Here is a 22,372-nt window from a genome sequence, read left to right as displayed (position 1 = left end):
TCGATGTGCCCTTAACAGTTCACCACCGCCGTACCTACCGCCTTATCATATCAACTTTACACCCAAATGGTTGTTTGAGCCTCTCCTAACGCTAAAGGATTCAAGCTCGCCACCACCGGTTGTGCTTCCGTCTGTGGCGACCGTGAATCATAAATCAAAGGAAATATTTAATACCATTTATCTTGATATCTGTTCTAGTCGAAGCCCTTTTTTTCGGCAGGCCCGACAGAGTGGGCAGCCGGTCGGAAAGTGAGCCTTTTCCGATTTGCCACAGTAGCCCCGAACCGGTGGCCGATAACTGATATGTAACAAAAAAAGGTTCCACTGCATGCAAGATAACTGTGATGCTTTGCTGGTCCCATTTCACACCGGCTTTCCTATGGGGTCATCTGAGCCCGGGAGCAACAAACACCAGGGTGTAGCCGAAAAAAAAGCGACACCTCCAACGCCACACCTAAGCTTGTCTGTCCGTACTCAAACTGATCTGCATACTTTCCGGTATCGCATCGATCGAGCAACGCTTCCTAACGTTAAAGCAAAGTAACAGGAGTGATAACTAGAGGGTAGGGTAAATTAATATTTCTTTTTCCGCCATTCGGGGCTAAATTTTTGATTTATGTTTATATTGTGTGTTTCTGGTTTTTATAACTCTTCCTCGATAAAATGGGGAATATATTTTTTACCCTATGCAATCTGACAGGGGTTGAATTTATTGTCCTGGTCCCGTAATCCTTATGGAACAATACCAAATAAGCTAAAAGTTGTTTGCATATGCACATTTTTACAGGAGAATGAATTATGGATCTGTTGTGATAGTATCTATTTAGAACAAGTCAATAATTTTACTAGACAGTTTAGGTTATAACATTTTCACTTTCATTATTAAGGATTTACATATGTTGGTGTTGATTTTAAGTTGCTATTCATTATTGGTTTTCAATTTCGATATAAATCTGCTGTGTTGGTCAAATTAATATAGGAACAACCATTTAGCGTATGGCTCAACTGCTCACAATGGAAAAATGTTATTGTTGTGGTTTCGTTGAAAGCGTATTCTAATGTAATCGTCGTTATGGTTTTATTCATTCACCCACGCTCGTTCATGTCGGTTTTTATTATATGGTTTAGTTGTTACATTGTTCTAGGTCGGCTAGTTGTTTCGTCAATGATTTGGGAGTTGGTTTTGCTGTGCCGATTTTTCGCCCACCTCAAATGGGGCCGTAATGTCAGCAGATGATGATTCCAATGTCGTGTCGGCTTAGCTGAATCTACAGAACCCTTGATCCACGGCGGACAACCACGTTGTGCCTTGTGATTTGCTGTTGGCGGTCGAAAATGTGTGTTGTTTTCAGGAAATTTTCCTGTTTTTTTGTGTGTTTTGTTCGCATTTTTTACTAACCTTAACGAGTCGCCCCGGTCATGCCGTGAGCGACCATGCTGCTCCATTGAAAACTCGCATGGTTTTGGGGTTTGAGGGAAACGGTTCGTTTTCCATCGGTATCGTTCACCAGTTTTAACTATTTTTTTTATGTTGCTTTCGAGTTACCGCATCCCGGCGTCCATGTGCGAAAGACGTGACCGCGGCCAGCCTAGTTTGGGAAGGGAGGAAGTTAGAGGAAGAGATCCTAAAAATAAACAGACCGCCACCACGCTCGACCTCGCGATTACCGAAATGGTCGATTGCGTGAGCCGTTTCCTGTTGGATGTGGGTCGGGGTGTTTTTTTTTTTGCCCCTTTCCCATCACCTCGCTCGACTAATGGTTCTGTCAGCTTTTGTGTGTCGTATCCCGCATTGTTTGAGCATTCTTTTCTTTCTCCGAATGTTTAATTCAACGCTAGTAGTTCACTGCTAGTTATTTTTCATCCCTGTTTCCTGACTCGTGCTGTTCTGTCTTCCGGCGATCGCTCTTTCTGATCGTTTGTTTTATTTTCGATTCCCCGCACCCTCGGGAGATTTGCTGTAGTTCGAAAATTAATTACTCCCATGAATTCAAAAATGTGGTGGGCCATGTTCCCGAATTCCCGACCGGTAAAGACCCATTACGAAAACACAATATACAAGGGCAGATAGGTAGGAGATGCCGTCAAGCGTCGTGGACCTTGAGCAACGAAAACAAAGACAATAATCGCACGTTCCTAATGTACTGGGTCGTGGGTCGGTGTTCTTCTGCACATGTTACCAAATAACAAATAGACATGTATAAATAGGTTAATTAATGAATAATTACAAGAAAAAAGCCACACTACCGAATGATTAATTATTTTTAATGTTCTTCTATTTTCAGGTAAGAACCATGTGCTCCAATGTCATTCAGGAAAACCACACCAGTAGTTGTAGATGATAAAGGGAAAACAGCAGGGGAAAAGTTTTATGTCGAATTTTTTAAAGTATCCTCAACACACAACACACAACATGTCAAACTTCAGTTTAAATCATTTTTATTTTTTAATAACAGTCTGTAAATCTTAACGAATAACCAGCAATTATTATGTACGTATTCCCATTCAAATTATTCGCCATACAAATTCCTGTTTATCGCCGCTAGAATCCTAGTTAGGAAAGAACTAAAAGGTAAAATACAACTTACGATGGATTGGTAACTTTGAACATTCGTTTTCAACATATTGAGCTGAAAACTACAGAATTTCTCTTTCGAATAGCTGTTGCACATAATTAACGATAATTAACCACCGTATTTTTTGCGTTCCATCCCAATATCATATTGGCCTGGAACGCAGTTATTCAATACCTGGTCAGAATGTACTCACACAACCCAACCCTCGATAACTTTGCATGGAAGTTATTTATTGGTGGATGGTTTATTCAAAATGCTCTACACAAGAATGCGCGGTTTTGCACAAGTGAGTTTTCTAATGTGCGTGTATAATTAACTTGCGATTCACATGTTGCACAAATCGTTGCACTCTTCTGTTCTATATTGAACCCATCGCGTATGAAGCTTGCTTATGGCTTGATAAATTGTGCTCGTGATACAATTTGTCATCCTTTCTGTACACACGCAATCAGCTACATGAAGTATTTTGTCATTTTATTACCTTGTCCGTCCTATCACTCTTCGGACCGAATACATCCAAATTTATGGTTCGCCGAAGCAGTTTAAATTGTATCGCAATGTTTCATTTCTGTTGGTGGTAAAATATGAACTCGTTCGTCAGTGAAAAGTAGTTTCTTCTTGGATGGATGGCTCACAGCGCCACTCTTTTGGCTTGCAAAGTTTCTACTCTTCCTTTAGTGAAGGAAGCAAAAGCTCCATTTTTGCTTCACCACAGGCTTCAACTTATGGAGGCGCCACTCAACCATCCGATGGTTTCCAATATTTTACGTGTTAAGGCCGAATGAAAACGGCTTTGCATATTTCATTTTACTTTATTTCCTCCCCTTCTGCCGGGCTAGTGAAGTGGTAGAGCTGTAAGGCGCGGCAGATGCTAGCCCGGCCTGTCCCTCGGAGCGGCAACGAACGTTTCAAGCTCACGGGAACCATTTTGGTGGGTGTTGATGCGCAAATGCTAGAACCGGCGTGAATGTAAACCTCCTGCTTTTCCCTTTGAAAGGTGGAGTGCTTCGTTGAGAATACTGTATGGGTAAAAGGAAAGTTGCTGCCAAACGGGGGACTTGGACGCGAATGCAGCGTAGCTAAAGGCAAACGGGTAAGCATTCGACATGCACGGTTGCCTTCGGTTGCAGTTGAGCGACAGGCGCCTTATTTCTTGGAACCCCTCGTCGTCGTGCCTGTGAGTCACACACGCTCCGCTTTCATAGATTATGATATATGCTTGCAAGAGTATCGCAACGAACAAAGACGGTCGTAGTAAATGTTTCGAATAGATATGCATCAAAACCGTTGAAGGACGTTCATGGTCGGCCCGTGGAAAAGTCATTTGAATACCTTCGCGGAAGCGACAGGCCGTCTGCGATGAAAATTGAGTCCGTATTAAATGGAAAGGAGCAGAGAACATGATATATGTTTTTTACATGTTTTGATGTAAATCCTAACCTTTCCTATGAAATATCATTTGTCACTGCGCAGCCCAACGCGTTTCTATTGCATTGAGTTGCAAGGGGCAACTCGACCTGAATGTTATAAAAAGTAGTTATGTCCGTTAAAATGTTCCGTTAATAGCTCCATACAAATCGAGGACATGCTGTGTTTATTAAATCGTGTAAAAACATATCATACCAAAAGAGTGACTCTATTTTCCTCCTGTAGTCAAAGATGAAGCACCATGCGCCTCCATTCTTTCTAGTTAGTGTTTAGTGCATATGCTACAAAAATTGTAATTGTGTTAATCTTTGATTTTTTTGTGGTATATTTATTTAACACCTATGAACGATGAGGTCTACAATATAGATTCCAGAAAATATAATAGCTTACAAACTAATGTAAAGTAAAAACCACCAATGGTATTTTTAGAAAAGCAGCAGTGAAATTTCCTGAGCTACTTGCAATTTTGCTTGCTATGATAGAAAATGAACCAAAGAGGGATGTTAAAGTTAATGCTCCCCGCAATGAAGGAGTCTTACTTCCTCACGGCATAATTCCTTCGCATTTAGTGTAATCCTCAAACAAAGGGACAGGCCTTCCATTAAATTATCATTATTAATGAGAAGAACTTAGCACGGTGCTAAACTTTGCGGGTCTACAAACAAAGCAAAGAGCAAACACCAAAACAAGGTAAATCAGATAGCATGTTTTGCTTGACCTGATTGTCCATTGGGGCTCTTTACGAAGAATTATATTCCTTTATATCCTTCTAAAATAAAGAGAAAAAAAAACAAAGAAAATTTAAAACTCGTAAGGGAAATGTTGAGAAATTCTGGAATTTCTGAAATAATATTTACCAACCCCAAATAGAAATCGTAATTTCGGTGTAGAACATGGCTAACTTGAAATGTAGATGTTTGAAATAATGCGAGGGAAAAAATGGTCTATAGTTATGAGCAATTCTATTCACAGGAAGGTTCGGAAGAAAGTGGAAATGTGGATGAATCGCTAATGAATGACGATGATGTTCCCTTTGAATTAATAACATTGTAAATATCTTGATAAGGAGGTTGGAAAGAAAAGTTAAAGCAAGGACTAAATACTGTGGTTTTTTTTACAAAAGTTTTGTTATTTAAATAATGTATAATATTTTTTGGTAAAATACTTTGTTCGCTCCTGTTCATTGTGTTTCATGCTTCAACGGACAACCATGAGGCAGGTATTAACGACGAAGGTATATCCTTGAATCTTTGAAATGTTATGAACGTATGTTTTGACCGTATGTAAAAGGATAACCAAAGTTGAAACAGTTGTAGGATGTTAGGAAATGAAATACATGCCAACAATCATAGAAACACGTTTCACCAGCGACTTTGCTCGTAGCCGCAGGATGAGGCATCCGTACATGTTGGCCTGATTATTGACTAGAAAAACGAGCATCTGCATGATTGTCCAACAAAACCTGTATCTGCATGTATTTCTCCTGTGTATGCCCTTTCAATACGGAATGTTTGCGCTGGGCTCCGGCTGAACAAGCACCGACAAGGAAGCCAAAGAAGTGTTGCAAAATGTTTGCTTGGTCCTTCAGCCCTTCAAACGTCTGCCCTCCTCAGTCAACGTGAAAGAGCCAGTGTATAGATGCCATCCTTAGGCGTGGTGCTAAAGGATTGCTAAAAAAGGACTTAAAATGAAATTAAATTTATTTTAAATTGAATTTTGCTGCCTTCTGTATTTGTTTGCGTTTGTTGCACTACTATAACGGGATTTACAAGGCCCTATCTCACACTATTTGCATAATAACGGGAGTGAGTGAGTAAGTGGCCACCTAACCTTCCGCAAGTTCATTCAAGCAAGCAAAAAAATCCCATTGCGATTCGCTTGAACCTCGGATTTCCTTACCTAGCTTTCGAACAAACAACCTTCTTTACAGACATGCAGATCTGGGGAAGGAATGGGTTAGCTTTCGTTGCTTTTAAGCCGGTACAACGAAAGTAAATAAAGTTCTCCGTTGCATTGTCCTTTGAGAAAACAAGCTGGTTCACTATTAATGTGGGTAAGAAATGGTAAAACAACAACATTTCTACCTTTGTCGGTTGATGTTTGATTGTCGGCTTCAAAAACCACTGAAACTCCCCAACATTTAGCATCGGAAAGGGAGCCAACTCTTTGACATAGAAAAATTGCAAGAATACCAGGCTAGCTTTCCGACCATTATTTCTGTGTGGCTTTTCAAATTCCCTTCCTTCTCTTGGTGAAATATTTGTGCAATGAAATGCATTCGGGAGCAAAGGTGGGGCTGTCCGACAAGTTGAAAATACCGACATTTTCAGCCTCTTCACTTTGTTGTGTACGTCCGCGATACCCGCGGTAAGTTGCACTGAAATGTGAAAGTTTATGGAAAGTACTCGGTTGGTAGCTTCCTTTTCGCCACAGCGTGAACGAGTGCCGGGTTTTTGATTTTTTTTTTTTAAGTATAGGTGTTTCGCCAAACAAACTTTTCCAAAACAATCCTAAAGCAAATTTTCTTCTTTATTTCTAGACGTTGGCAGAAAAAAGGACTGTTTTATTTTTTTATACTTTTCACTTATTCTTGCCTGTCTATGACAAAGAGTGGTTTAAATGCACCGTTTTTTTTTTACTCAGTCGCTTGTTTGCATGGCAGTGAATAATATTATTTTCTCTACCCACTTTAGTATCTTCTGAATTGTATTTATGTCTCGCATTTTTTGGTCCTTAAGACGACCATGTTAAGAACCATTCTTTTGATGGGTCTCAACCAATTTCGAACGGAAAAGAAGTACGCATAGGTGCTATATATATTCTTACACCTTGTCTTCAAGTGTTCAATTTTTTTTCTCCAGTTCTCACAAAAAAATTGTATGAACAAAAAATTTTTGGTTTTGCCTCCCAAACGCATACCGCACAAAATCGCACCAGATTGACAGTGGAAGCACCAGTCACCCGTTGAGCATCCTTATCTCGTCGCATAATTTGTAAATTGAACTTGACATAGTGGAATGGAGTGTAATTTAATTACAACTTAAAATTCATAGGGAAAAGTTCAACGCCAAAATTAGTGTCATGAAACGCCGGCGAGTGCCGCGCATAAAGTGCTCTCGCCCAAGGACACCGATGCCAACATCCGGGCCGAAAAGGTGTCCACCGGCCGACCGTCGTCTGCAAGCCATTCTTGCTGCAAACACTCCGGAAGATTTTTCTCCCGGGAGTTCCTCCGGTGGACTTTCGCCACCGGTCAGAGGAATCGTGAGAAGTTTATTCTCTGTCTACATAATTATAATTTCATAAAATATAGCTCCATAAATCTTGCACCACCCGGTGCGGCACCACCAGCTCTTGCCTGGTGGTAGGCTCTGGTTGGTGCGAGTGGCTCAGATTTCATTCCTTTCCGCTCGACGAGGAACGTTTGTCTGGGCGACGCGACCGAAGACCTAGCGGCGGAGAGGAAATATCACCACCCGAGAACCAGGGATAAGATATCTTTAGCTTCTGGCTCCGGTCGCCTCAGTCGGCAAAATGTGTGAGGAATCTTTAGGGATTGCTGAACGTAAAGTTGCTTGGCCCAGATTTGAACAGGCACAGCCTAATACTTGTAAAACGGTCTGCCACTGGGCGAGCAACGGGCGGGTAAAAATTTAAATAGGTAAATTATATGGTGCACAGCCTCTGCCGAGCCGTGGATGTGTGTAATGAATATTTACTAGGGGGATTTGCTTTTTCGATTCTGCTTCTGGTTTCCACTGGCGAATGCGAATGCGAGTGGCGCGAGTGGAGGGGTAGGGTTTTGGAATGGGTAGATAATAAGATTTTCCCTGAACAACCCTATTGTTACCACCTAGAAGTAGGGCACGGTATATTTTAGTGCATTTTGTAAATTTGAATTCGCCTGAGAAGACCCTGGTGGCAAATTTACGTATTTCATAACAACCTTAAGGAATCAAATAAGGAAGAATAGAACGAGGAAACCAAGCTCCCTTAGTGTTGAAATACTTTTGCGGTATCCTTTTCTATTCGAGTTGGATTATTCTACACATACTTGAATGTTACATAATGCGTACACTCATATTTTTTTAACGCTTAAAGTAGAAATGATTAAGTGAATCGATAGTTACAGTTTAAATTTGAAGGCCTTTCAATAAACGGCCGTTACGCAAGACAAGCAGAAGAATTTTAGGGCCACTAAAAGAGAATTCGCTTTTACGAATCAAGTTTTCATGTTTGACAGTTCGATTGGAACAGTCATAATCCATCGCCTGCGATCATTAATTTATAAGCTTTTTTTTTATTTCATAGCGTTATCATTTGCATGCACTGTTTTTTCGCTGTCGGAATGGCTTCAAACACCACTCCAAACAACAGTCAAAGCTGTCATCAACAAGCCTGGTCTGTTGCTAAGTTGTTTGTTTTGGATCCCAAACGCATTTAACCATTCCAAACAAACATGCACTCCGGGCGCTTGGTGAAGCCACCCGTCCACAACCTCTAACCGAAACCCCCTTTCGGTTCCTTTCGGCCACGGGATATTGAGTTCGAAAAGTTTGGGTACTAATTTGGACGTCAATCAAATACTCCAGAGCTGTTAAAACAATAAAAATATTGATTTTTATCGCTTTTTCGCCATTTAACTCCCTTCTGGCCCGTTTTCGAAACGCCAGGAGTGCCTTTCTTTGCAACGACTCCACTCGACGGCCGCCCTGCAGTGTTTGAAGCGGCGACAACGAAGCAATAAAATTTGCCTCGTCATAAATAAGGCTTCCACGCCGGGGTCGGACGCCGAAAAACGTCGGCCGATTTTTGATTGCCACTGCATTGGCACGGCACCGAGTGGCGGTTCGGATTGGCGACGTTTGAGCCGCGTGGCAATGGAAAACAACAATTACTTACTCGTTCGGCATTGAAGCAAGGAGCAGCGAGCTGAAACCCATCATTTGTGAACTCCGATGGGGAGTTATTCTGCAATAGGAAAATGGAGCTGAAAAAAGAAGAAATGAGTCCACCCGAAAGTAGTCGGGCCAAAGTTAGTTCCGAAAATAAATCCACCAAGTTTGCCGCCTCCAGTACTCACAACTTCGAACATGTGTTTCACGTCGGCAGGCAAACTTCTGCTCATCAAGCATTTTCGGAAATATACCTACTGACTGGCGGGCGCCAATGGGCTGGCCATACTTGCACACACATAGCGCTCAAACATCCCATTGGCACGCGTACCTTTCGCTTGATTGACTCACAAAACAGCGTATAATTTCCATCTGATGATTTTGCTCTGCAGAACAAAACACTTTCGCGAGGAATGGCGTAATAAATTTAAATTTATCTTAGTGTTTGACCAAAAGTATTTCTCATGTTTTACCCTCACTGTGAGAGTATAGTTTATTGAATCGGTTGGTCAGATTTGTTTATTTACCTTCTGCCAGCGTATCATGTTTCATACCGATTACCTGTTTCCCGACAAACCGAACACCATCTCGAGCGTACGATGGCGTGCCCCTTGATTCGTAGCTGTCAGAAATAATCATCTATTTCCCTCCGCTCACGAGCACACCGGTTCAAGAGCGGGAAACTCATTCGGTGAAGGTGAAGCTGAGGTGCCGTCATGGAAATCACGGAAATGGCAATTAAATTTTCAAAACCGGATTTATGGCAAACGATAAATTTATGAACGGACCCGGGTGATTCGCGTGTGCGGACTCAACTGATCGCTGGTCGGACCACCTTGTGCAGTATTTGATGTTGTTTGGTATTGGAAAGAATTAGCGGTTTCATTCTCAATGTGAAATGCAAATATTTCCAGTTGCAAACGACTTATCCAATTTGATGCTTCGACGTTCTAATACTATTCCCGCAAATGATTATCATATAAGACGTAGCACCAATGCAGTTGCTTCGTTTTTCGTTTGCGAATCATTAGGGGAAATATGGCCCGACAACCGGCTGGCATGTGCGAGAGTAAATTAACTTTTCATTAAATCAAATGTTATCTTATTTATGCATCGTTTTACTTCTGTTTTGAAAATAAACTCACGTCGCGCGGGTGTTTGTTTGCAGTTTCCTCCGATGGTGCGTTTTCGACGCGATACATGATCGTCCATAATTTACTCCACCGACCCGAAAGGCCATGTTGCTTGAGGCACATGTGGTTTTCCCTTCTCCGTCCGTTCTGTATTTCTTGCTTTGAGTTCGATGGTAAATGCACTGAAATTTTGATTTGGTACGGAGAATCTACATCCATTCGCCACCTGGATGGCGTAGTGCAGATGGACAGAAATAAATAGCTTATTTTGGTTGATTCAGGTTGGTTCAAATCCTGGCTAGTTTATGAAATACTGAGTTAATTTGGTTATTAATGATCTTTTGTGGTGCAATATATTGATTTATGGTAAAAGTAAATTAAATTGAATAAGTTGAAATGAATTGAGACTGTCACAGTTTTATACAGTGAACTATATTTAACTATATTTCACACAGTTTAATCAAAAAGTATATCAGTATTGCTACAATAATTTCATTGCCGAATTTTGTATTTACTATTATACATTTTATTTCAACAACGTAATTACTATTTGTGGCAAATCGATGAATGAAGCAGACCAGTTTGTCATTGGTTCGCCGATCGAATCAGAATCTTGTTCATTGTGGATGTGCTCATTCTGTTAGTTTGATGTCTAAAGTACGTCGAAAATGTTATCTCGGATCAAATACACAAAATCAACTACCGCGTACCGTGGGCCTGCATTCAAAGTGCAATTCTGGAGCGTTAGATCTATTTTGAGAGCATGAGTTTGATTGGAATCAGTGGTTGATCAGTGAATTTTCTGAACACGCTGATTGTTCCGTTGACTAGTGCACGTCTCGTAATCAAGGCAGAGAGAATTTAATCATGTTTTTAGATGGAGAAACGAGCTTTTATGGCAACATCGGCCAAACCTGTATTATTTTAGGACAGAATAATGAAGGGCTCAATAAACTAGTATACAGACAAGGTAAGGACATGAATGTACTTACTGATGGTTTGTTGCTAATTGCAAACCTCCAAATCTTCTGAAGTCTCGAATGCAAGACAACGAAACAGCGTAATTAAGCCCCTATCGGTTCAACCACTGGAGTTGTATGAACTTTATTGCCACGCTCTATCCATTAGGTGTTTTTTGTGGTATTTAAAAAAAATCTCCTTTTCAACCTGTTGATATTCGAATATATTTCTAAAGTGCAAGTCCTTGCTTTGCTTTGCAGTAGGCTCACCATTCATACGTTATACAAGCTACACAAATAAGCATCTTGTGAACCAACCACCAAGCTAGACGGATTGGTTAGGTTTTTATGACGTTTAGTTGTCTCAGAAACTCGATGCAACAGGGTCTTTCAACAAACATTGACTATGGAGCTGCTTCTTACTTAAATCACACTCGTTTTGTCTGCCAATTTCTTCACGAAACATTTTAGTAAGAAAACATAAGACTACTGTCTTTTATCGTCTGTTAGTCTTTCTTGGACTCACCTCCGCTGAGTCCATTGCAACGTTGGCAACGTTGATTCGCATTTGCGCCCACGTGGCCTTCTCAAACGAAAACCCAAGCGTACAGTAGCTAATACTTTTGGTCAACATACAGTTTTGCTCCTTTTTCCTACCATTCCGGATTGCATACACTCCAGGGTCAAAGCTGAATGCGGCAGAAGTGGTGCTGTTTGATTTACGTTCCTCTTCGTTTCGTAGCAACTTTATCCGCTCGTCTTCCTTTTGGCATCGTTGCACCTGGAAAGCGACTTGAAGAGGTCTTTGGTTGGAAAATAGTTGCAAAAGATGTGGAAAATGGCAGAATAATTGAATGCTACCGTCGGGAGGAAAGGTGAACGCTTGCCCGAACAATTTCAACAGTTTCCATTCCTTTTTGTTTTTAATTTTAAGAGCATGATGCGATCCTATGAAATGCTGCAGAAAATCCTAAATCTCGAGGTAAAACTTTCAACTGGGTGTCCGATAGTTCGTTGGCACTGGCTTCTGGGTGCTTAACGAAATGTTTCCGCAAGGCGTATTCACCTCGTTGTTGATATCCCATTATCATCGCTCCAGGATTGTTTTAAGTTTTGTACCGTTCCTGTTAGTTGTTTGGGTTCTTAAGATTATTAATGTTTTGATATGAAATACTTATTTTTTTAAATAGTATACTTACAAAATTATTTATAATGGTAGTAACTATAGAGAACAAATCGGCGATGCTGTTGAATTTTCGGGTTAAATCTCTCCTTTCCCTTACGCCATTGCGAATATTTTTATATGTTTCTTGGTTGATAATTCTTAAACATATAACATGAAAAAGAAAACAGTATACTAGGTAATATGGTTACTAATTATGAGTAATATTTCTTCTATTTCTTGGAATACCAAACTTTATTGATTATTCTGGCTAGTATCACTAACCATGCTTTTTTACCATCGGCAATTGTTGTCAACATGAATTGTTTGTGCTTATGGTCACAAAACAAACTCATTTTAAACAAAAATTTACTTTATCGAAATACTTTTCTGCTGTTTGCTAAACAATATAGCTTCCATTAAAAATTTCTTACAAACATCCTCCATAGGTTCCGAAAGAAGACAACCCATAAAATAAATAAAAGCACCTGTTTTACGTTGGAAAAATCGATCTAATACTTTCCATACCTGTGAAGAACACTTTCGTCCTTAGATTTCGGGACCAGGGAAACCCCTAGCCGAAGAGATTAGAAAACGACTAAAAATTGTGTCCCAAGTTTCGTTTTGATTAATTTTGCATTTTCTTTCTTTTCCTTTTTGTCTTCAATTTTCCATCCTCCCCGCCTTCACCCCGGCCATCTGATACACGCCCGAAACCATCATCCCCACAACCACCTCCACCACCACCACCACCACCACCAACCACTGCGACCACTTCCGGTTTCCTGCCCGCCATCGATTTCCATTACGCAGATTATCATGACGGAGAAGGAAAAAACGAAACTGGCCTCAACCGAGAAGCGAAAAGCGGACGAAAGCGAACCGGTCAAGGATTTGAAAAAGGTACGTACCATCGTAGGACGCTGTGGTTTTAGCTTGTCTGTGTGCGTGTTGTAATGTGTCACTATGTATTTATCACCGCCAGCTTAGGTGCGTTGTAAGTGGGTGTATGAGTGTGCCTCGTTACGTGGGCATCTGGCGCAGCATCCTTCTTGTTGCTCGCCGCCCTGTTTTGGTGAAGAAAACTGAACCATTGCACGCCACGATAGAAGTTTGAAGGCCAGCCAAACTCAGTCGTGCCATTTCGGGATATTTTTTGCCACTCTGCGCGGTGCACCTGCTTCACTCCGACGACTACATGCCGAGGAATACTTGCCCCGAATCCGGGCAGCATGGGTTGGCTCTAAAGATCCTGATCGAAAAGTAACACCCTGGGCCCGCCTTCACCTTGCGCTGAGGAGCGCACCATGCGTGCTGAAAATCGATTACCGATCAGACGTGTTTTGTCACGTATCGGATATTGGATCACGTTTTAATTAAACACCATCATCACGCGACGGTGATGTATTCGACGAGAGCAATCAAGATAATGGTCCCTCTATTGCGTCGGGGTGGAAAGTACTCGGATGATGGTTGGTTAATTTAATTTTTTTGTTGTATTACACGTTTTTGTAATTGTTGTTTGGACGTTCAATGAGCTATGAAATCAAATAGCGCGTCTCGCATGCAGCAGTATAAAGTAAAGCGATGTTTGTACAGTTTGGAATTTTCTCAGCACAAAGTTTTCTTGTTAATCCACTTTTGTTGATACTAAAATTAAGCTGAATAACTTATCCATTATTTTCAAATTTTAATTTCCTGATGCAAGTTTTATTTTCTTTCTTCAAAAGTCGTAAAAAACTTCCTCGTGAACCGGTACATCCAACACGTAAAGCTCATAAATCATGTGTTTAAAAATCAATATCATCAAAGAGCAGTACAGATTCGCTTCGTTACGTATGAATAGCGTGCTGCCCCCTTGCCCTAACATATTAAATTTACTGTAGCCTAGGGTAGTTAATTTCCCTTTAAAAAGTAACTAACTCAAAGGTCGGAACCAGTCGAGCCTCTTGGTGGGGTAAATTTTAAAATAGGTCACGCACACAACATGCAAACTGTTGAGCGGGATGCTTCGCTAACGTCCACAGTGAATTGAGTAAATACAGCCAGCTTCACAACGGCTGGTCCGGATGAAATTGAAATCGCTAATTTATACAATACAGGGTGCGTTATTAAACAGGCCTAATGAAAAAGTATGACAGCGCGGCTTGTTGTATATTTCATGGGGCCGCGTACTTCGGTTGGGCGAGATTCCGCTCGGCGTCAGGGCATACAATGAATGCAAAAATTTTCCCCGCTTTGCGTAGGGGCTTGGTCATCGACAGAAATACTGAAGGCGGTGAAAAGGAAAAATAAAAACAAAAAAAAAAAACCAAACCTTAGTACGGCGCAACGGTCGAACAAAACGACCGCCTCCATCAAGGCCACGCCACTATCATCGGAGGCAAGTCGGTTTCGGTCGATGTGCGATACCTAATGGTCCAAAGGTGGACCGACCCGGAGGGGAGATTATTGTTTATGACGACAATGAATGGTGTCTGGCTTGGGAAAATATGATCCCGCATCCCGGGAGCCGGATAATTGCGGAGCGAAACGGGGAGATACCGAGTGGTTTATTAAACTGCGCGGATCATCGTTTGGAAAATGGAAAAAAAAGTAGCAGAGAAAAGGTTGGCAATTACTTTTCAGTTCCCGCAGGAATGGGTGCGTTGCTTTGGTTTATTGGTTCCCGGGATTTGCTAGCAGTACCATAATAGTATTTTAAAGAATTTTTTAGAATTTAAAAATGACTACATCGATCCAACCCAAGTATATTCCTTCCTGCTATAAACTAAACTACACGAGCACACGATTTGGTAAAGAGATTTAAACTGTTTTGCATTTAGTACTACGCATTAAAGCTAACCGTTCACTCTTCAATGCTATCTAATGCTTTTGAAATGTACAATACCTCCCGACACTACGTTAACGTAAAGCGAATGATTTAACAAAACATAGAAAAACACTCTCCAACCCATCAAGTCTATTACTATAATACACATCTTGACGGAAAGTTTCACTTCACTCTCTTTGTGAAAGCACATTCGGTTCGATCACACCGGCCCCTCGGCAGAAAGTACTGCAACATCTACCGCAGAAAGACACAAAGCGATATTGCCTATATGAACATGCTACGGTTATTACAGTCGCAGCTGAATGGGTTCTTAAGGGCTCTGCAGAACATTGACGGGGTTTCAGTACGGCAAAACTTGTTCGTTTCCCTATTCATCGCGCCCGCCGGTGGGTGGGGTTTTGGGTTTGTTGCAGCAAGTTGTTGCAACATGTTATCGAATTTCTTCGACCTTCCCTTCATCGCCACCCGTTTACTTCGTGCGGAGGAAGTCGAACATCTATTGAGCGTCATTCGGGATCCACTCGAAGGTAGTTTTAAACCTGAAACTTAGTCAACAAGACAACCGTAAGCTTTGTAAATAGGTGGTGAAACGTGGGTGACAATTCTCACTGTTGGAAGAAAGAAAATCCCACCCCGCATGCCACTTGTCTCCCAAGGGCCTCTTGTTGTCATCCCTTCAAACAACGATACACTTGAAACGCCTAGTTACTTTCGCTTGCAATTCCTATTGTTGCTCGTGTATAAGATGTTGCTAGTTGAAGTTGCGTGGTTAGCATTGAAAAGACCGTCTTTTCACATATCCTCGCTGGTACGAATGAAAAACGGGCTGGAAGTTAATGAATTGAAGCCACATGACACTAAGAACCTGCTGCTTTATTTAACTGCATCGTGCATCCTTCACGGCTTTCTAAAGTTTTGCATAAGAAATGGTGGAAAACATCTCTTTCCATGTACACACACTTCTGACCATAATAACCGTAGAGATAGGTAGTTTCGCTTTGGGCCACATGGGTCTGTTGCAACATGGATACTCACCTTCAAGCGTACTGCTTAAAGATAAACCTCTCCATCCTTTGTATATGTGTTCTTGCTGCAGTGCACCGCTACGTGTTACATTCGCTCGGGACGAAGAAAAACTTTGGCTTACGGTTCGAGCGCGCTCGAAGAGAATGTAATTTTTGCCTAACGAACTATTTCACTTTCTTCTCTAAGCAAAAACTAGTACCGCTTTCTAGTCCAGCACACAAGAAAATGCGGCAAGTTTCCAAGAGGATGTGCAGCGCAGAAAGGCACCGGGAAAACTTCTCCTGCATATGCTTGCGTTGCGGACACGCATTCGAGTTTCCAGTGTGCATTATTTTCCGTGCGGCTTTTTTTTGTCTTCCTGTGCTCTTGGTTTATGATAAACAAAGTTGTAATATGATGTCCTCTGTTCATTTGCGGTGTCCTTTGTTATAGACTTCAGCTGTGACATTTCATCTCTCATGGACAATTTCCTTATCTGCTGCTGCAAGCACAAACCTTTAATAAAATAGAGAAAATAATAAAATAGTAAACCACGATTTGTTTTATTCTACTGCTAATTTAATCCCAGTTAACTTCAATAAATTATCTTTAAATTTTCACTTTGTTATAAATCAGGATACCTTACCTTAAATTCAGAACGATTTCATATTGCCAAATACGTCCAGTTTCCAGGAAATATCGGAAGGCAACCCTTGGCCGTAATTAATACAATATCCCCCGGAAGTGAACCCTCATCCTTGTCACTGCATGGCACACGGTGGGTCGACTCTGTTTGATCTCAACTAATCGCCTACCTTTTGAAGCCGATGACGAAGCCGATATCAGCCGTGAAGGATATGTCGGTAAGGTTCACAAACTCATTAGAGTGGCTCCCGAATCGTCAATCGTCATTTGACCAATGGCAGCAGACGCTGTCATGCACAGATCTCGTCAAAACCATAGGCCGAAGCCTGGGGGTTGTATGGGTTTGGGGAACTTGTCACTTAATTACAGTCATCCTCCGTCAACCTTTTTCCCGTATCACGCCCACCCGTGTTGGATGACACATCGGATTGAACAGCAGAATAGCAAACATTCGCTACGGATGGAAACCAGTTCATCCGGTTGGAACCTTTCTTAACGACCAGTTGCTTGACCTCATGGGTTTTTGTAGGATTCGGAAGAAAAACGTTTTTCCTTTACCTTACGACTGCTAATGGTCAGATATTATTCCCAGGCATGCATGTTTATGTTTCCTGTGAAGAAACCTCATTTGAAGATCCATATGCATTGATTGATTTTTCGATTCTTTCTCTATCCCTCTCTCTGTCTCACTCGATAGGCTAAGCTGGAAACCAAAGCATTGAAGGCTAAACGACCCGGATTCACGGATGAACGGTACCATGAAACATCGTACTACATTGAAAACGGTAAGTAGCAAACGAATGAAGCTGTCTATAGTTTTCAAAAGAATATCTGGCTGGAAAAACTTTATGTTATCAATAATACTGCTTCGCTTCACAGGCCTACGGAAAGTGTATCCATACTACTTCACCTTCACGACGTTCACGAAAGGGCGCTGGGTTGGAGAGAAAATTTTGGACGTGTTTGCCCGTGAGTTCCGTGCCCATCCGGCCGAAGAGTACGAACGGTGCATCAAGGCAGGTACCCTGACCGTGAACTATGAAAAAGTGCCAACAGATTATAGGTTAAAGCATAACGATCTCCTAGCAAACATCGTGCACAGGTAATTAAACATATTTTACTAATGACTGACTTCTCAAACTACTTTGTTTCTAAAAAAAATTCTTCGAAATAGATTTCAAAATTGTTTTTGTTTTTTCAAATACCATCTTAAGGTCGTCTTAAGTTACACTTCCTTTTCCCGTAGAATAGAATGTTCGTGTTGAGTCAGACCGTTTGTAAATTTAAAAAAAAAATCACAGAACTTCATCTGAACAAACGAGACATTGCAATGTATGCAGCAATGCTTTTTTTTCATTCACCCCTTTAAAAATAATTTTGCGTTGCGTGCTCGCGTACAGCCTGAAGGGTTCAAAAACATTCCTGTACAGTGAAATTAAGTATACTAAAAAATTAAACCCAACTGGAAACCCCCTTGAATGACCGTGGAAGCGTACTTTTGCACCTAATTGTTCGTCCGTTCTTGAAAACCGCGCTTGTCTCTACATTGTATGTTAAAACAAAAGAATGTGATAGCAAAACTTCACCCTAATGCTATAATGCAGATCTCTTATCAAACGACAGAAGATGAAAACATGAAACATGGAAAACGGTATTATTTATGCTAAAGCCTTACAGAAGTACAAAATGTACAGATACGAATGGTTTTGCAAAACTTTGTAAGACGCCGACTTGCAACAAAATGTACATACAATCAAAACCAGCTACATAACATATTCGCGATTGGCCGATTAAGGGACCGAAACCTGTTCTTTTGAACGCTCGTAGAATATCCTCAACATACAAACAAGCTATCATACAGCCATATGCATTTATGCTTTTGTTCCTGTTTTACGCCTACATTACTCGCCTTTCCTTTCCTGCTTTTATGTATAGAAAAATGAAAGAAGAATTGTGTATTAATACGTATCAATATTTTAAAACCCAATTGAGGTTTCGCAAACATATCTCCATATTTTGTAGTAATAAGTTCAATAGTATGTTTCATATACCACAAGTAATTGTTTACAATACATGCAAAGTTGCTCCATAACATTTGTGAGATGACACAAGCATATTGAACTAAACTGATTCGATAAAATTTAACTGGCAACAAACACAATTGCCGAAGATAAAACTAGGATACATGCCACAAAAATATTCCGGAAAAATAGGCAGCTACAAGTAAAAACGAATTCTAATAATTGGTGTCGTTCTGAATTGCAGTTTGTTGCTCCTCTTGAGTTTGTTGCCGATCCATTTCAGTGGTGTTTTGGCGTTGCTAGTGTAGTCGTTTCCGTACCGCAACGATAAACAGTAATCGTTAGTTCGGGAATGTGTAAAGTTGAATAATGTTACCTGAGAAAGTTGTCCTATGAGATACACAGACATTTTATGTTTCACTCTTCTTCTTTCATTTTTCTCCATGGTCCCTGTTACTCCATTGTCCAATTGCTTTTAAACCAAGTGAAGAAACTCACATACATTCCCCCCCACCATTTGATAGTCACTCTTTGGGTAAATCATTCGGTTTGTGTTTATTTTGTTTCGTTTTTTTTTTTGCTTCCTGTGTTTTAATCTTCTCGGCTTTAGACTTGCGTTTCGTTTTTATTTATATCGTTGATTATACTTCCGAAAACCCTTACCAAAATCATCTACATGTGAGTGTTGTATTTTCCAGACATGAAGTTCCAGTAACTAGTCAACCAATCACAATAGTGCACATGGACGACGATATTGTGGTTGTGAACAAACCAGCATCTATACCAGTAAGTGGCTTAAATGACCGCCATTTTGTTTAATTCATACCGATAGCCTTACTTCATTCGTAGTTTAAATCGTTTTACATCGCTTATCGCCGATACGGCGCTTGCGTGTATGTTTGATTTGGTTATGAAGCTGATATTACCGCTAACCCCTTGCTTATTGTAACCCGTAACATTTGTTCAATAGTTGCCGTTTAGTTGATTAGGATTTTTGAGAAAGTGTTTATATAATGTTGTGACCAAGGCTTTTCTGCATGGTATTTTTTATGTTTTATTAATAGCTAAGAACATATGAAAAACTTTATATTTTTGATTAATTACAATAATCTATCTTCGCTAAATACAAAAGTTTATTTTATATTTAATTTATGAGCAGAAATCTGTGTTCATTATGACTTTAAAAAACCCAAAAAAGCGACTATTCTAGCCCGTCAATGAGCCTTTGTTGCCATCGCTCGAATCAAACGACCTTGCCCCGAACGTAAGGGACAGTATTGTCAAGGAAAATTGGGGTGATTACACATAAAATAATTTTTCCCGTCGTTGCCCAAGAAAAATGGTATGCTCTAAAAACGAGGTTTCCTGAAAAACGAGCAGACGGTTTGTTTCATGCATATATCAACGGGTGGAAAAAGAAGTGTGCAAAATAAAAATACAATATGAAATACACTTTAAGAAAAACACAAAACCAAAGGGAAACAACGGAAACCAAGTACAATATAGAATGCTTTCATCCCTTCGCTGGAAATACGAAAACAACGCCAAAAGCGATCCACTGGAAAGGCAAGATCGAAAAGTATGCCAACAGCGTACTCGACCGCCCGGGCCTCACAGTGTCACATGAAAATTGGCCATTTATCTTGGTAAGCCGACATTGTTTTGTTTCCTTGTTTTTCTCCTCCCCCCCACCCTTGTCAACCATCCAGATTCCGTACCGGATGCATTTTCCTTCTGCTTGCAACGCGTTGCAACCGACGATGACGAGAGACGACGACAGTCGCTTACAGATGGGTCTTGACCACTTAATTTGGCTCCATTTCCAGGAAGATTGAGTGTTGGCTCCTGTTTGATTGTGTATCGTTTGCACAAACCGTACGTATTCTGGTTTCGGGAAAATGCAAATGTGAGCAACTATTCGAATAAGATGGATTGTTCATTTTGTTCACGGAATTTTAAAAGAACCGAAGCAAAAGCAAAACAAATTGTTAAGCTTACTAATATACATCGTTATTTATCCTTATTCCAATGGTTTCAATAAGAGTAATGTTTGAAAAGGAAACAAAAATTCACAAAAGGTTTCAACCAGAATTCTTTAATGAAAACAAATTGTAATATGAATATGCTCTTCTGTGTGGGCAAACTGATGGATATACAATAGTGTAAGCGAAGTAATAAGGAAATAATTAGGTGCGGGTAAAAATTTTAAGCACGTTCATCCCGGAAATAAAAAAGAGCTGCAAAATGGTCAATCATGGGCCAGCAGAAGGTGAAATAAATAAAACATGTTTACTGATGAAAACCAAGCACAGTTTCCTAGGGACCCTTTTCCGGTTTTATCGTAACTTTTGGGATCCTTTGAAACCCGGAATGAAATATTCGTTACGGCAAACAAATTCTTTGTACCTTCGCTATTTTATTTTTTCCGCCCGAACTCATGGCCCGGATTTCTCAAGTAAGCTCTAGTTTTGTAACATCCGTTGGTTAACCTCTTCCGCCAAACAATGATTTCAAGCGAAATATAAAAGTTCGCCTACAAATAAGAAGGGCACAAATAATGGCTTTCTTGGACGGGAGTGGAAAACCTCACGAGATAATCTCGAGCTCTGGCTCGGATGATGCTCGTCCGTGCTTCGCTCGATCAGATAGCTCGATGTAAAGGTACAAACGGGGTTTTGTTGGATTTTGTTTGGTCCAGGGAAACTGCAGAATGCGCCTGAATTAACTCCCAGCAGTGGAAAGATTTGCGAGACCATGAAAGTCTCGAAAGGGGAATAGACTGGTGGCCGGTGATTGTGAAATCAAAACCTAAATTGACTTATATGAGCGGATTTTCTCATTCTGCCCGTACCAACCTACCCTCCCCGGGGACCTGACATTTCAAAGTAACGAAATCCCGGCAACGATAGCCGGCTGAAGAAGTTGATGAAAATTTGGCTCAATTTGCTCATCGAAAGAAAAAGGAAGGAAAAATATCAACTGGTCTGCCAATCCCGATTTTTGGCAACAATGTCGACGGAGGATTATCTACCATTGCTAACGACTCCTATTGTGCATCGAACCTTCGGGCTCGAAAACTGGAGTGTCTTTTCCGCTTTCGATTGATTTCGCTGGGGAGTCATCTTGGAATCGTACGTGACGTTTCAGAGCGGAAATCGGTGCAAGGAAGACGCTCAATTTGGTGGCGGTTCAAACTTGTCATTTTGTCGGATGTCGTTGAAGCGGTGCATTGGGAATATGGCGATGAGCATGAGGATAATCGCTTGAAAGGTCACGTCCTCGCCACTGCTTTGTGTTCCGTGTCTTTTGAACGCCTGGATTTGAACTAGTAAAGTATTTCTATTTCATATAATCTACCAATATATTATATTTCGACAACTAACAGTAGCTATCGATCAAAGAACAATTATTCAAAGAGAGTATCACGGTTTATCAACACATTTATTTATGTTTCCCGTTCACTGATTGATGATAAAAAATTTAGTATATTTTTTTCATTTTTCACTTTTCACGAGCGTTTTCCGATTAGCACGTTGTGATACTGATTGTTGACGTTCTCGCAAACGAGACTCTCGCCCAAACTCGTAATATTTACGAGCAGTTTTTGGAGGCAAACAGAATCCGAGATAGTCCTGGATCTGCTCTGGAGCTTGCACGCATCTCTCACCGAAAAAAAACAAACTCCACTTCCGCACGATGTTATGATGTAAAAGCT

General features: G+C 40.7%; 1 protein-coding gene across 1 annotated transcript in view; it reads left to right on the top strand.

Annotated features, from left to right (window-relative positions):
• The window catches only part of LOC131261860 (pseudouridylate synthase RPUSD2-like), a 111,513-nt gene that overhangs the window by 68,160 nt on the left and 20,981 nt on the right, over positions 1-22,372 (top strand). Inside the window, exons 2-5 of the mRNA XM_058263704.1 lie at positions 12,967-13,056; positions 17,334-17,421; positions 17,516-17,738; positions 19,356-19,443. Coding sequence (XP_058119687.1) covers positions 12,967-13,056; positions 17,334-17,421; positions 17,516-17,738; positions 19,356-19,443 — 489 coding nt within the window. The remainder of the gene's footprint in view (positions 1-12,966; positions 13,057-17,333; positions 17,422-17,515; positions 17,739-19,355; positions 19,444-22,372) is intronic.

This window comes from Anopheles coustani, chromosome 2 (assembly GCF_943734705.1).
Source record: "Anopheles coustani chromosome 2, idAnoCousDA_361_x.2, whole genome shotgun sequence".
NCBI classification, from domain to species: domain Eukaryota; kingdom Metazoa; phylum Arthropoda; class Insecta; order Diptera; family Culicidae; genus Anopheles; species Anopheles coustani.
The sequence above is the reverse complement of the archived record's forward strand: the minus strand, read 5'-3'. Positions and strand labels throughout refer to the sequence as shown.